Here is a 12935-nt window from a genome sequence, read left to right as displayed (position 1 = left end):
GGAATGTAAATTGCCTCTGGGGGGAGCCAGCTGGGTGGGCGTGGCCTGTTTTGGAGTATCTAAGTATCCTTACCCCAGAACCTTCGCTTCTGCGGGTCCTGAGGTGCCGGGCATTTGGCAAGCTCTGTACGAAAGCTAATTGTTACTGCCTATGTCCTGACCTGGAGAGTTTTTCATGCCTTTCTGCTAAAGGAAAAGAACAAGTCTCCTTGTAGCATCCTATTTATGCAGAGGTGAAAATATGTATATATGCGGTTATGTATGGAAATATTTTTTTAAGCAATAAAATGCACATAAAGGCAGGAAATCTGCACACCGAGCCAGTAACCGGCGTTCTCTCCCAGGAGGTGCGTGGATGAAATGGAAAAGAAAGGGGGTTTTTGGAACTTCTGTGCATTTGCATTATCTTCGACTCCTCAGATGAGAATATATTGCTTGTATATTTTCGCTTTTTTCATTTAATTCGGACAACTGGCATCTTACATTACGGCTTTGTGTCCTCTGCCTTTCAGCCCTGGAAAAAACCCGAACAGAGTTATTTGACCTGAAAACCAAATACGATGAAGAAATTACTGCCAAGTAAGTCTCTGCCTGACTTCCTCTGTCTGCATGCTTTCGGTCAGGTGTCACCTGTATTTTGCTAATCCATAGAAAATTCCCCCGGCTCTGCCCTCCTGTCTGTCAGCTTTTGCCAAGCGGTACGGGATTCAGGAGGTGCTTGGCCTCAGAGCCGCCGTGAGGAACACAGCAGCACCCCCGTGAGCTCCTGGCGTCAGTTTACTCCCCACGATGTGACCGTAATCTCTGGTGCTCTCAGGACGCTGAAACTTTTGTCTTTAATTAATGTGAAGCCTCATCAACCTGTGCCTTTTTCTAAGAAAACTTGGGGAAAAGGCAACTTACAGAAGATGTGATACAGGAGACGTTTTGTGGAGCTTGGTCTGTGCAAATCACATCACCTCTCCCCGTGTCTGGGTCCTTGGCTCCCACACGGATGTATTTATTCAACTCCTACCTTAGGACACCGGGCATCTCTGTGCACACGACGGGAATGTATACACGTATACACGTCTGTGTATACGTCGGGAATGCGTGCATTTGGGCAGGTATGTCACAGGTGGCTGTGGCGGAAGGAAGTGTGTGATCTGCCACAGGGACACCTGTTCCAGCCCGCTCTCCCTGCAGAACACCAGAAAAGAAGGAATAGTATTGACATAAGTCAAGAGAGGTGGAGAAGCGACAGAGGTTGTCCCTAGCCACGCTCTCCTCTGATGAAGTCCAGACAGGCGGCACCAGGCAAGGCGTTGGTTCGCCTTCTCCTGTCCTGGGAGGGTCCTCCTGTCTCCCTTAGAGACCCATGTCCTCCTGCCGTGCTCCCACAGCGGGCCTTCTGGGTAGCGGGCAGGGGCTCTGAATAGTGCACCCCCTCCGAGGCTCCTGTTTTGCATAGGGCGTCCCTCTGTCCCATCACACCCGCCCTTGGCCTTCAAGGTTGCTGCTGGGCCTGCTGCTCACGGGGCCTCTCTCGGTGGGCTCTTTGCCTTTGCTCTGTGTGAGTTAGTAGCTCCAGACTGTGAGCGCCCACCTACCCAGGCCTGGTGCTCAAAACCGACTTTGATCATGAGCCCAGAATTCCCGCACAAAGACTAAATACCTTCCTCAGTCTCGGCGACTCGGCCTGTTGGCATATCTAATCCCCGTGGACGTTCCCTCTCCTGTCAGTGTGCTAAAGCGTGGCTTCAGGTGAGGTAGAACGAGCTGGCTCTAAGGGGTGGGATAGCTGGTTGAGATTTCACTTTGAGACCTGGAGGCTCTGGTATTAACTTCTCCAACCCGGGCGTCGCTGTCGACGGGATGTGGCAAACGTGCAGAGCCGTCTCCCCTTCACCCCCCTAGACGTGAGCTCCGCAGAAGCCGTTTCCGCTGCTGTCACCCTGATGTTCCCTGGTATCCGTGTCCGGCTTCCCTCCTCTGCCAGTCCGTCATCTTTGTTTTTCTATCCTTTCTGCCTGGACCTTATCTACTAAGTAGAATAGTAGTTGTTTTTCTCAGTAAATTCCAGTTTTATAAGTTACAATATTTTCATCTGATACGGAGGTCAGTCGGTATCTGTTCCATCTGATGCAGTCCTCAGTTTATAGCATTTCCTTTCTAAAAGAGTTCCTTCTGGTCCTCTGGCCCATGCCTTCTTATTGACATCAATTTACTCACTGACAAAATTCATAGTGACTTCGGTGGTGATCTATTTATTTCACTAGTTTTCAATATTTTATTTTTAGCAAACCGCACCTCTTTGTGGAAGACATAGATACATCTTGTGTTTCTATAATTAACCAAAGTTTGCATTACTACGCATGTAAAAGCTCGTACAACCAGTCTCTGAGCGCCTCTAAGCTAGCGTTTTTGAAACGGGGTGTCACAGTGGTGAAATCCGTTTAGTGAGTGGCGACCAGCCAGTTGGGCAGTAAAATTCAATAGAAAACAAAATAACAGAATAGAGTCGAAAATATCATGGCTCATGGCACATAGGAAAGTCGGGTATTGTTTTGTGACCCTTTTGGGTTAATCGTGTGTCTAACTGTAAAAATGTAAACGTACAGTTACTGGGCCACAGTGTAGAATGTAGTTCTTCCAGTGGATCTCAATCAGAATTTTCTTTTGAAAGCCACTGCTCTGAGAGTGTTACAAAAGCTTGACTTTCAGAAGCAGATGTCTCCTACCGTGTCCTCACGGGGCACGCTGGGGAGATGCTGTTAGTCACGAACGTCCACCTACTTAGGGGAGAGAAACGGCCTGGTGACACATAGCGTCTACCGAAACTGTTCAGAAATGACAGCAGATAATGCCATTTGTCACATGATTGCTAAGTACTGGCCCCTGGTTTACATTCATAATTTTTTACTGGGCTTCTAAAGGCCACGTAGAAAATGTGTGTCCATTTAATCGGTTTGTTTTTGGGGTTGAGGAAGCAATGCAGCAGAAAACAGCCGTGTAGGAAGGACTTAAATGTCCCCTGCTCACAGGTTTCCATTTCTTTGGTTGGGAATATGGCGGCCCGGGGGGGCAACTGGGAGACAGGCCAGAGAGGCAGTGTCTCATTGTCTGTCCCCACCCTTTCTGACCTTGCTAGAGGCCGGGCTGACGCTGGGGAAGGACTCGCTTCTCTCACCGAGAACCGCCAGTTATCCAAGGACAAGGCCCTGCTCTCAGGGGAATCGGCTCCCTAGAACAGGATCAGAAGTACCTCTTAAGATGATGAGGACGATTTTCAGTCTAAAGTGTTTTTCTAGTTACTGTTCACAGGTGCATTGACTCCTGGGCTTTTCCTAAGCAGCCCGCTCTGTCATTTTATAGGTAAGAACATTAAATCTTGGGTCCTCTGAATCAGCAAGGTCACCGGGGGGGAGCCTCAGAGGCCCTAGACCTCTCCTAGGCTCCAACTCTTCTGGCATCTGACGAAAAACGGTGTGGTTGTAACTGGTGTGGGCTCAGTGAGAAACGTCTCTAGACTCTTTCTCTTTGTATCCGCATGTCTTAAGGCCAAAAAGGTGTTTTCCCCATATAAATGAAAATCTATGCGTTACTCGCTCATTTTCACCAAACTACAGGAACCGGAACGTAGAATCAAAAAGTATGAGAGTTGCTTATTCTGTCGTGTAAAAATGCTTTGCTTTGGGACTATGGCTATTGTTAAAAACTGCTTATGGGGCTGTGGGCACTCTTGGGGTGCATCCCCTCCTGGGATCCGAGCAGGAAATTCTCACCTTCTCCGGTGATGAGAAGGGAGCCAGAGGTGTGGCATATACGGCTGTGCATGGAGAGAAAAGCCTAACTCTCGTGATGGGCACGACTCAGAATAGATTCCCTCGTCGGTGCAGTAGACATTCCTGGAGGCCTCTTCTGTGCTTGGCACTTAGCTGGGCTCTGGAAGCCCTGAGAAAGAAGGCTCAGCAGGGTGGGGATGGGGAGCCATTGCAATCCGGTGTGATCACTGCTGTGACAGGCCCTGTGCTGTCAGGGTGTCCACGGAAACCAGACGGTGCACTCAGCGCGGGGCAGGGAGCAGGGAAACCACAGAGGCAATGCGGCAGCATTGAGAAGACCCCTGACCTCACCCTCCCCCCTTCCTGGTGCCAGGACTCTCATGGCCAGACTCCGCAGAGGCCAGTGGGAAGTCCAACCAGCTCGAACAAAAGGAAAGGGTAATCAGGGAAGCCTTCCTGAAGGGGGTGACGTGTGGTTTGAGGTTGAAAGATGAGTTCCAGCCAGGGGCTGCTGGAGGCAAAGGGAATGAAAACACAGGGCAGCCACGCTGACCTGGGGAACCAGCCAGAAGTGCCGGACATGGGGACGGGGCAAGGTGGGCGCAGTGTGTATAGGGCCGGGGGAGGGGAAGGGGGTGGACTCAGGCCCCCACAGGGCTCGGTCATTTCCCAAGTCAGAAATGGACTAGCTGTTGACAAAAAGGCAGCCTAGGGCCAAACACTTACTGTACATGGTTCCCAGAGTAAGTAATCCGCAAAAAATGTGGAGAATGGACTGAGTTAATAATCACTACTTTCTTGTAGCTTTCAGGGGGTTGCTTCAGTCTTGGAGATCCCATGTAGATGGAAGCTTCCCCCTCCGCGTCCCTCCCCTCTTCTGTTTTCTGGGAAACGTTTGTCCCGCCCTCACGCCCACCCTCCATGTATCTCATTAGACTCGATGTCTTTTCATCAATACCTATGAATATAAGCCCTCCAGGGGCAAATCTTTTCACAAATGGTCTTAAAATGTCTCACAACAATTTATTTTCTCTCTGTGACAGTAGGGATTCTTAAATACTTATTACAGAAAATGCAGGAAGTGGGTGGGGGCTTTGGAGAAGGCTGACCCGGCGCGGGTCGCGGGGTCCATGACTCTCCGTGTGTCCTTGGGGGAGCTCGCTGCTCCTGCTGCCCTCACCCTGCAACGGGCGGGCACAGTGGTGGTCAAGAGACCGGCTGGCTGTGCAGGGTAACGGGAAGGTGCGCAGGCAGCCCCCAGCGCGGTGACAACCCGCCTCGGCCATCAGCCACTCTTTTGTCGCCAAAAAGAACCTATGCCCAGCAAGCTCACGGTAGGGCTTGCTGTGCGTTTCTGAAATTAGCAGTCCTCAGGGAAGGTTGACGTTAATGGCCCCAAATCCCAATGGGATTTGAAGAGCCCACGTTGCCTCTGCCTTTCTGTCACCGGGGGATGTCACCGGGGTGACCCTCCCTCACCCCCGTTTTGGAAAGAAGCCTGCAGGTCGAAGGCACCAGGGCTGTTCGGAGAGAGCCTGGTTCATTGTGTGCGGTCACCGCCCTGCGTCAGCTGGGACAGCGCAGGCTGACTTTGTCAGGGACAGCAGCAGTAAAGTTTTCCATGTGTAGGCTTGAAGCAAAATGTAATTAGCCTTTATGTGCAGAACAAGGACCCATTGATGAATACAGCTGGTCTTTGTTTTGTCCCGTCATTGAGAGTGGGAGGTAAAAGTGTTCTTCTTCATGTTTATTAATGCGAGGTTCCTTAGACAAATGGCAAGCACAGTTTAATATTTGTCGGAACACAGGGGGGTTTGCCAAAACAGTTGTGTAAGAGGATTGCAGGGTTGCAGATTATAACCGTTTCTGGGTTAAATAAATGAATTATTTCTCTGCTTTTTTTTTTTTTTTTTTGTTAAAAAGATCCCTCCTTTCTCAGAGGTGCAGCTCAGCTCATCCCACTTGTGTTAGCAAATGGAGATGTAGCACCCTGACCGACTTTGCCTCGGAGATTGCAGCCAAGCACAGCGTGTGGACTTTAGACAGTTCCCAGGATGGCCGTGGGGGCGGGCGGGCGGGCTTCATTTTGGCGCGTGGCATCTGGCCCCAGAGAGAAGCCTGCCTCGCTTCTGGCTCGCCCGCTGCAGCTGTTCACCTGGGCTGGTGGCTGGGCTGGCACCTCACGCCGCAGGAGGGGGTTACCCTCCCAGACTAGCGTCCTGGGCAACAGTGCAGGAATTCCCTTTTTTTTCTTCCTCTTCTTTTCTCAAGTGCAAGTCCACGGCCACCTACCTCTTTGGTCTGTGCCCCGAATGCCGGTTGCAAAAGCAGCTTCGGTGCTAATACATACAGACGGCTTGTTCCATCCCCTTCAGCTTGTGGTCTGTGACTCTGAGCCTCCGATAAAAGAAAATACCTGATTACACTGAAATGCTCTATTTTTTTTTTTTTTTTTTTTTTTTTTTACAGCTAATGTTAGTCTTAGGAAAATTTGAACCTACCAAACCTCTCCTGCCAGAAAAAATGCACATTTCTTAAGGTTACTCGTGTTCTATTCCTTTCCTATGTGCTTCTTTAAAAGAACTACATTGTATATACACATACTTACCTAGTATGTTACAAAAGAGACATTTACGGGGAACTTCACTTGGGTTGATTGGAGAGTATTTTCTTTATAGCATGTCTGTAACCAGTGCTTTCTCACAAAACGCAGTGTGCTCTGGGAAAGGAAACCTTCCCAAGTGAGCCTGGCTTAGGGCTTTATGGAATTGTTGAGGGGAGCCCGTAGCCCGCATCGTAGAGGTAGGGAATGCCCAGCAGCGGGGCACAGAGGCCCCGAGAGGCAATTTGACCGAGGGGCGGCTCCAGACACGACGCCCAGGTAGGAAGTGCAGATGGTGTGCCAGTGAGTGGCCGCGGTGTAGACACCTTCCCTGCACACGGATCGCCCTAGACTCTTTCGCGGTGGTTTTTGCGCACACTCAAAATCCAGGGCAGTTCACACACTGCCGTGGTGGCCCACAAAGTCCCGTTCTGGTGCTGCCTTCTTAAGAGAGTGCCAGGTGAGAGGTTTCCAGGAGAGTTTCAAGCCTCCTCTCCCCACAAGCCCCATATTGGCCCTTCCAGACTGGTCGCTCTCATATTTATTTTTTTACATTGCCCCATGAAAAACTTAGAAACCTGGGCCAGGTAGAGCCCAACCGACAAAGCCTGAGAACCACACTAGTATTTTGATGATCCTGTAGGACACATCTTCATCCCCCAGTTGCATTTGCAAATACCAACTTAAGTGTCTGAATGGAGTCTCTCTGCTGTACCTTTAAGAACGGAACATTTTCTATTTCCTGTCTTTTTGATGAGTCATCAATTTCCAGTACGAGTTGCTGTAATTATCCTGGTTAGATTAATTTCCCTAAAAATAGGCAGCTTCTTTCATGGTTTCGTGGGGATGGGCTTGAATAAAGAACCCTCCTGTCCCTTCAACCTTAGAGGCAACCAAATCACACTTGCAGGGAACAGCTGAGGACTTTTTTTTTTTTTTTTCTGTAGCTTATCTCCCAAAGAGTGTAACTGTGCATTTTGTAGAATTCCTGGGATTTTCCATCCCTGTACAAGTATTTCACTTCACACCTAAAATCCGATGCCTGGGTGAGCCCTAAAAGGCTTTCCTTGGCTTCTGCAGCAACAGCAGCATCTCTAAAGCAGCACAGCCCAGATCTGGAGATTTCCCAGCCCAGGGCGCTGCACGGGAAGGAGGGGGTGGCTTCGTGTTTTCAAATTCATGTAGAATTTCCTCTGAGTGCCAAGGATTCTTCACCTGTTCTGTGGACTCCAGATGCAGCTGGAAATTACGTGGCAGCAGTGAGAACCAGCAATCTCTACGCCTCCCGCCTTCAGCTAATCTTCCTAAAGGCCTGTGTTAAAATGTCAGGCGTTGTGTCACCTACCAGAACGGCAGAGTGAAGGGGGCGGGCGGTTCCAGATGGGATCCGCACATGGGCTCACACGCTGTGCTCTGTATGCTAAAACACACATATATATACGGTACAGAGGGCGATCCCGTATGTGGTGTGTGTATATAACATGTTTATGGATGGAGAGATAGTGATCATATTCATACAGCATCCTTGGAGACGGTATTGTAGGGAAAAAGCATTATTCCTCGATTGTCATCTGGGTTTGGCGGGCATTCATAAAAATTTTGTGCATTTTTAAAAAAAATTTTTAATGTTTATTTATTTTTGAGAAACAGTACGAGTAGAGACGGGCAGAGAGAGAGAGAGAGAGAGAGACACAGAATCCGAAACAGGCCCCAGGCTCTGAGCCGTCAGCACAGAGCCCGACGCAGGGCTCGAACCCATGAACTGTGAGATCATGACCTGAGCTGAAGTTGGAAGCTCAACCGACTGAGCCACCCAGGCTTAAAATGTTGTGTTTTTAGAGACCCTTGAAGTTTTCCTGATTCTCTATAAAGGTAAATCTTGAGGAGCTCACAGTTTGAAACTCAAGGAAACAGGTTTGGGGACCGCTGGAGAAAACCATCGATTTGTGGCCATCGAGGTATATCTAACGACCTGTAAGAACACCTGTAAGTTGACAAATGTCAACTGAACTGCCTCCGAAGAGGGACCTCATCTTCTTTCTTTGTTTTCATTTTTGAGAGTGGGGGAGGGGCAGAGAGAGAGGGAGACCGAGATTCCAAAGCGGACTCTACACTGTCAGCACAGAGCCTGACGCGGGGCTCGAACTCATGGAACCGTGAGATCGCAACCTGAGCCAAAGTTGGACACTTAACCAATGGAGCCACGCAGGCGCCCCAACGATGACCCTCATCTTATTCTCTGTATACCATGTGCGCGTCAGCACGGTCACAGGTACGTCATCAAGAGAGAGACTTTGATCGATGTACTAAACCAGCATGAGCCTTCACCTTGACGACAGGTGGATGAGGTCTGAGTAGCACAGGGCTTGGACCCTGACCAGTGACATCAAGGACGCTCCGGCAGGACAACCTAAGGGACCTGGTGGCTTCTAGGAAGAGAGAGGGAGCCATCTAAACCACGAGAGGGCTTCAAGAAGAAGCCTTACAGAGGCCCAGCCCAGAGAACACACGCCAGTTCCTGCCCCTAGTGGAATTCCTCCGAGGGCCACACGTTTCTGGCTCTCTGCGGGAGGTCTGTGACCACGCAGGTCACCATGACGCAGTACGTCTCCTCCAGTGCCTCCCCGCTCCCCAGGTGGCAGAGGAGAATGTGATCGGATGCTCGCCGGCCGGTCGACAGCCCTTTGGAAGGGAAGCAGGAGGGCCGGGAGAGGCGAGAGATTCTTCTTCCCACGGACTGCCCCCAGATCGGGGAAGATCAACCCCTTTTATATGACACAGTATTTTTAATTACAAAAGTCCTGCCTGTGGATTATACCAAATTTAGAAAATTTTAAATGGTTTTAGAAAATAGAGGTCATCAGGCGTCATCTCATGATGCAGACATAACTTGTTCACGCTTTGGCATATTCCTTCCTGTCTTTTTTTCTAGACCGTGGTTTATTAATTCTGTTGTCTTTTACAGACGGCGTCAGATGGATAGGCACTTTTCACTTCTAGGCTGTTGGTTGTTTGTTTTTTGTTTTACTTGACATCTAAGTGTTTCTTTTGTGTCGTTAACCATCCTTCAGAAACTAAAAGCGGGCAGCGCGGTGTTCCATCAAAGAGGTGTGCCGTGGGATAGTTGCTCGTTAGCAGTTACTCCCTGTTGTTTGGGAGCCTGATTCGTTACACCGCCCTCCTTGCCTTGCAGGTTAAAACTAGAACACTCCAGACACGCTCCGTCTTTCTGTGCCTCTTTATCCTGCCAGTGGCTGTCGCATTTTTAGGCGGCTTCCCTGTGGCATCACCAGACGGGAGAGTCTGGACTCCCGGAATGCTCCGAGGGCTCCCGTGGCACAGGCCTCGCCACCAGACTGCTGCTCTGTGACGCTGATAGACGTCCCGGCCTCCTCTGGTCAGTGGGCGGTGGAAGGGGCTAGGCCTGTCGTCAGGAGACCCTGGGTTCCGGCCCCAGCTCCGTCACCGGTGTGGCCCCTCAAAGTCCCGTCCCTCAGCAGTAGCTGGGTGCTCACTAGTAAAACGAGCAGATTGGGCTGGATGACAACGGGCGGCATTGAGGAGCCTGCTCCCTTTTTGGCCTCTTCACTTTATCCCCCCCTTGCTTCCCAGAACCTGGATCCCCCATCCTGTGTGCCAGCTGGGCCCCTGCAGCCTGTTTGTGGAGTGGTGTCCAGGGAAGACACTCTGGGAGCAGGAGGAGGAGAGCCCCGGCCTCAGGCGCTCCGTTTCTGTACTCGGGCCTGAGTTTCCTCACCAGTGGAATGAAGTAATGCCCGTAGAAAGTGCCTGCCATGGTATCTGCACACGGACCCTCGGCAAACGGGGCTCGCGGTCACCACCACTGTTGCCTACCAGGCCCCTCGCGTCCTGCCTGGCCCGTCGGAAAAAATGGTGGCCGAGTTCCCCCAGCCGGAGGTCTTTCCCAGCCCTGAAGGGCCCCATCCTTTATCTGTGTTGACCTTATGAGAGTCGGTGCGTCTGTGCCTCTTGGTCCACGTCAGCACGCTGTGGCTGTGGGAGTCATCGTCCTAAGGGACTCGTAGCCAGTTACCCTGTGGGCGCTGCTGAGGCGGGGGGGGGGGGGGGGGTGCAGAAAGCTCCGAGCACATACTACTGCAGAGCTGTTAATGCCTTAACCTCTAGAGGTTCATAACCACGGAGCAGCTCTGCTGAAACCTAAATGCCACATGTGCGCAGGCCCATCTCCCGACGCGAGAGCAAGTCGTTCGCGTGTGGTCCCCGCCGGCCGCGCGTCGAGGCGACTCAGACTCCAGGAGACATCTCACCCCGTGTGGCTTGGAGAATTTCGGGGCTCTCTGGGCTGTCGTAAAACAAATTAAGAGAGGTGCCAAACATCTGGGCACCAGCAAGGAGTCTAGGGCTCTGGTTTGGGGATATGCTAAAAAAAAAAAAAAACTTTTTGGAACCAGCCTTAAGAATGAAAAGTTTCCTATAGGAGAGTAAGAGCGAGCGAGATAATTGAACTCATTGATTTCCTTCACGGCCTGTTTGCCCTTTCATTCCCTTCCTGAGGTGCTGTTTGTTGAGGAATGTCTCCAATTGCCAGAAAGACAGTGGGGTGTCTCCTATTTCCCCGTCAGCTCTCCTTTCAGCCAGAGCCGAGTTCCGAGGCGAGCCTGCGATATGAATTTTTAATGCAGAACTTTATAGCTTCGCTGTTGCAGCCTGGCTGCACTGCTCTCCTGAGCTTTCAGATTTAATGCTCTGATGAACAAGCAAAGACTCAGGGCATTCAGCATCAGTGAGAATTAACCCCCAAACGACCGCACGTGCGCCCTCTAATTTCCCTAAAGGTAAACCTAAAGGAATCGGGAGGGGGGGGAAAAATGAAATGATGTGGTGTTTGGAAACTTCTCAAAATAGCCTGGAGCACTAAAGCAGCCTACTCTCAAAATCTTATTGGCTAGCATGTATTTTTACCTTTTCATTTATCTTTTCAACGTTTGTCCTCGCTTTGATGTACTTCTGCGCTCTTCTCGACCCTTAAGAAAGCTGTACGATTTTTAGGATTTACCGAGCAGAAAGATTACTGGACACTCCCATTTTTCCATGGGAAGCACAAGTGTAGTTAGAAATCCAGAATCCGGGGGCACGTGGGTGGCTCAGTCTGTTAAGTGTCCAACTGTTGATTTCAGCTCTGGTATTGATCTCAGGGTTGTGAGTTCAAGCCCTGTGTTGGACTCCACTCTGGGCATGAAGCCTACTAAAAAAAAAAAAAAAAAAAAAGGAAGGAAGGAAGGAAGGAAGGAATTAACCATCAATAATGGAAAAAGTACCACTTACATCAAATGGTCAGTTCTGTGTGTAGGCATATGATTGTGGGGTTTTTGTTTTTTTTTGTTTTGTTTTGTTTTTGCTTTTTTTGCTGGTAGCTCTGTATATTAGTGAAAGTTTTGAAATTAAGGGTTTGCTGTCTGTAAAAGTTGCATGAGTTTAAATAAGTTAGAGAAGGATGGAGTTTTCAGTAGGTGGTGTCAGAATAATTGGCCAACTATGTAAAAGACAAGAGTCAGAGCTGAGCCCCATCTAGAATCAAGTCTAGATGTTTTAAATATGTGAGTGTAAAAAAACATAAAAACACTAGGAGAAACTTTAGATGACTACTTACATGATGTGGGGGTGGGAAAAACCTTTCGAAGCATGAGGCCAAAGGTGGAAATCAGGGAAATTCACAGCTTTCTGTGAATTGGTTGATTGATAAACTGACAAAAAATATTTGCATTGTCTATGACAGATATCTATCTATATATAAAGAGTCCTGACAGAGCAATAACAAAAAGTTTAGAACCCCAGTAGAGAAAGCTCTATATTTTCAGCTCCATCTCCTTTCCAGACAGTTCTTTCATGGGCATCTCAAATTCAAGTGACCTCACTGTCCGTGACTTCCCTGCAGACAGCTTTTCTTCCCACTTAAGGCAAACAGGGTCCTCCTTTATTCCAGAGACAGAGGGTCCTTCCTGCCTCTTACCATCCCTGCTATCTAATCCATATTAATTCCACCTCCTTGAGACATTCTGCATCCCTCCCTTTTCACTATAATCATTTGGTTCTTTTTGTCTCTTGGCCCTGCTACATTAGTATCTTCCCAGTGGATCTCCTTGCTGCCAATTTCTCCCTGGGCTAATCCATCCTCCAAGTGTCTGCTGAAAGTATCTTCCTGAAATGTAAATCTTATCCTGTTAAAATCTGTCCTCCTTAAAATCGTTCCATGGCTCTCTCTTGCCTCTGCTGAAAAATCATGACGTAGTGCACGAGAGGCTTCGTGAGTCAGCCTGGCCTTCACCGCCTCATTTCATGCCGAATCTGATGATCACTCCCCTCGTAGAATCTCGGGCCTTTCCAGGCTCACCATGCTCTGACATCCCAGCGCATCGTCACCAGCCTTTCTTCGGAAGCAGATCCCTGTCCCTCCACATCCCGTTCCTGTGCCCACACTTACCTGCACCAGCCTCTGCGTGCATGTTAAGAGGGGATCTGGTCTCTCCCGTTCCAGGGAGAGGATTCCGGGTGGGAGGGGACCGTGAATTTGGACACCCCCCCCCCCC

At 49.7% G+C, this 12935-nt stretch overlaps 1 protein-coding gene across 3 annotated transcripts in view; it reads left to right on the top strand.

Moving 5' to 3' along the window:
- CUX1 (cut like homeobox 1) overlaps positions 1-12935 on the top strand; it is a 365928-nt gene that overhangs the window by 223911 nt on the left and 129082 nt on the right. For all 3 annotated transcript variants that reach the window (XM_049638797.1, XM_049638796.1, XM_049638798.1), the window contains exon 8: positions 513-579. In XM_049638797.1, coding sequence (XP_049494754.1) covers positions 513-579 — 67 coding nt within the window. The remainder of the gene's footprint in view (positions 1-512; positions 580-12935) is intronic.

The sequence above is a fragment of the Panthera uncia genome, chromosome E3 (assembly GCF_023721935.1).
Source record: "Panthera uncia isolate 11264 chromosome E3, Puncia_PCG_1.0, whole genome shotgun sequence".
Classification (NCBI taxonomy): Eukaryota; Metazoa; Chordata; class Mammalia; order Carnivora; family Felidae; genus Panthera; species Panthera uncia.
The sequence above is the reverse complement of the archived record's forward strand: the minus strand, read 5'-3'. Positions and strand labels throughout refer to the sequence as shown.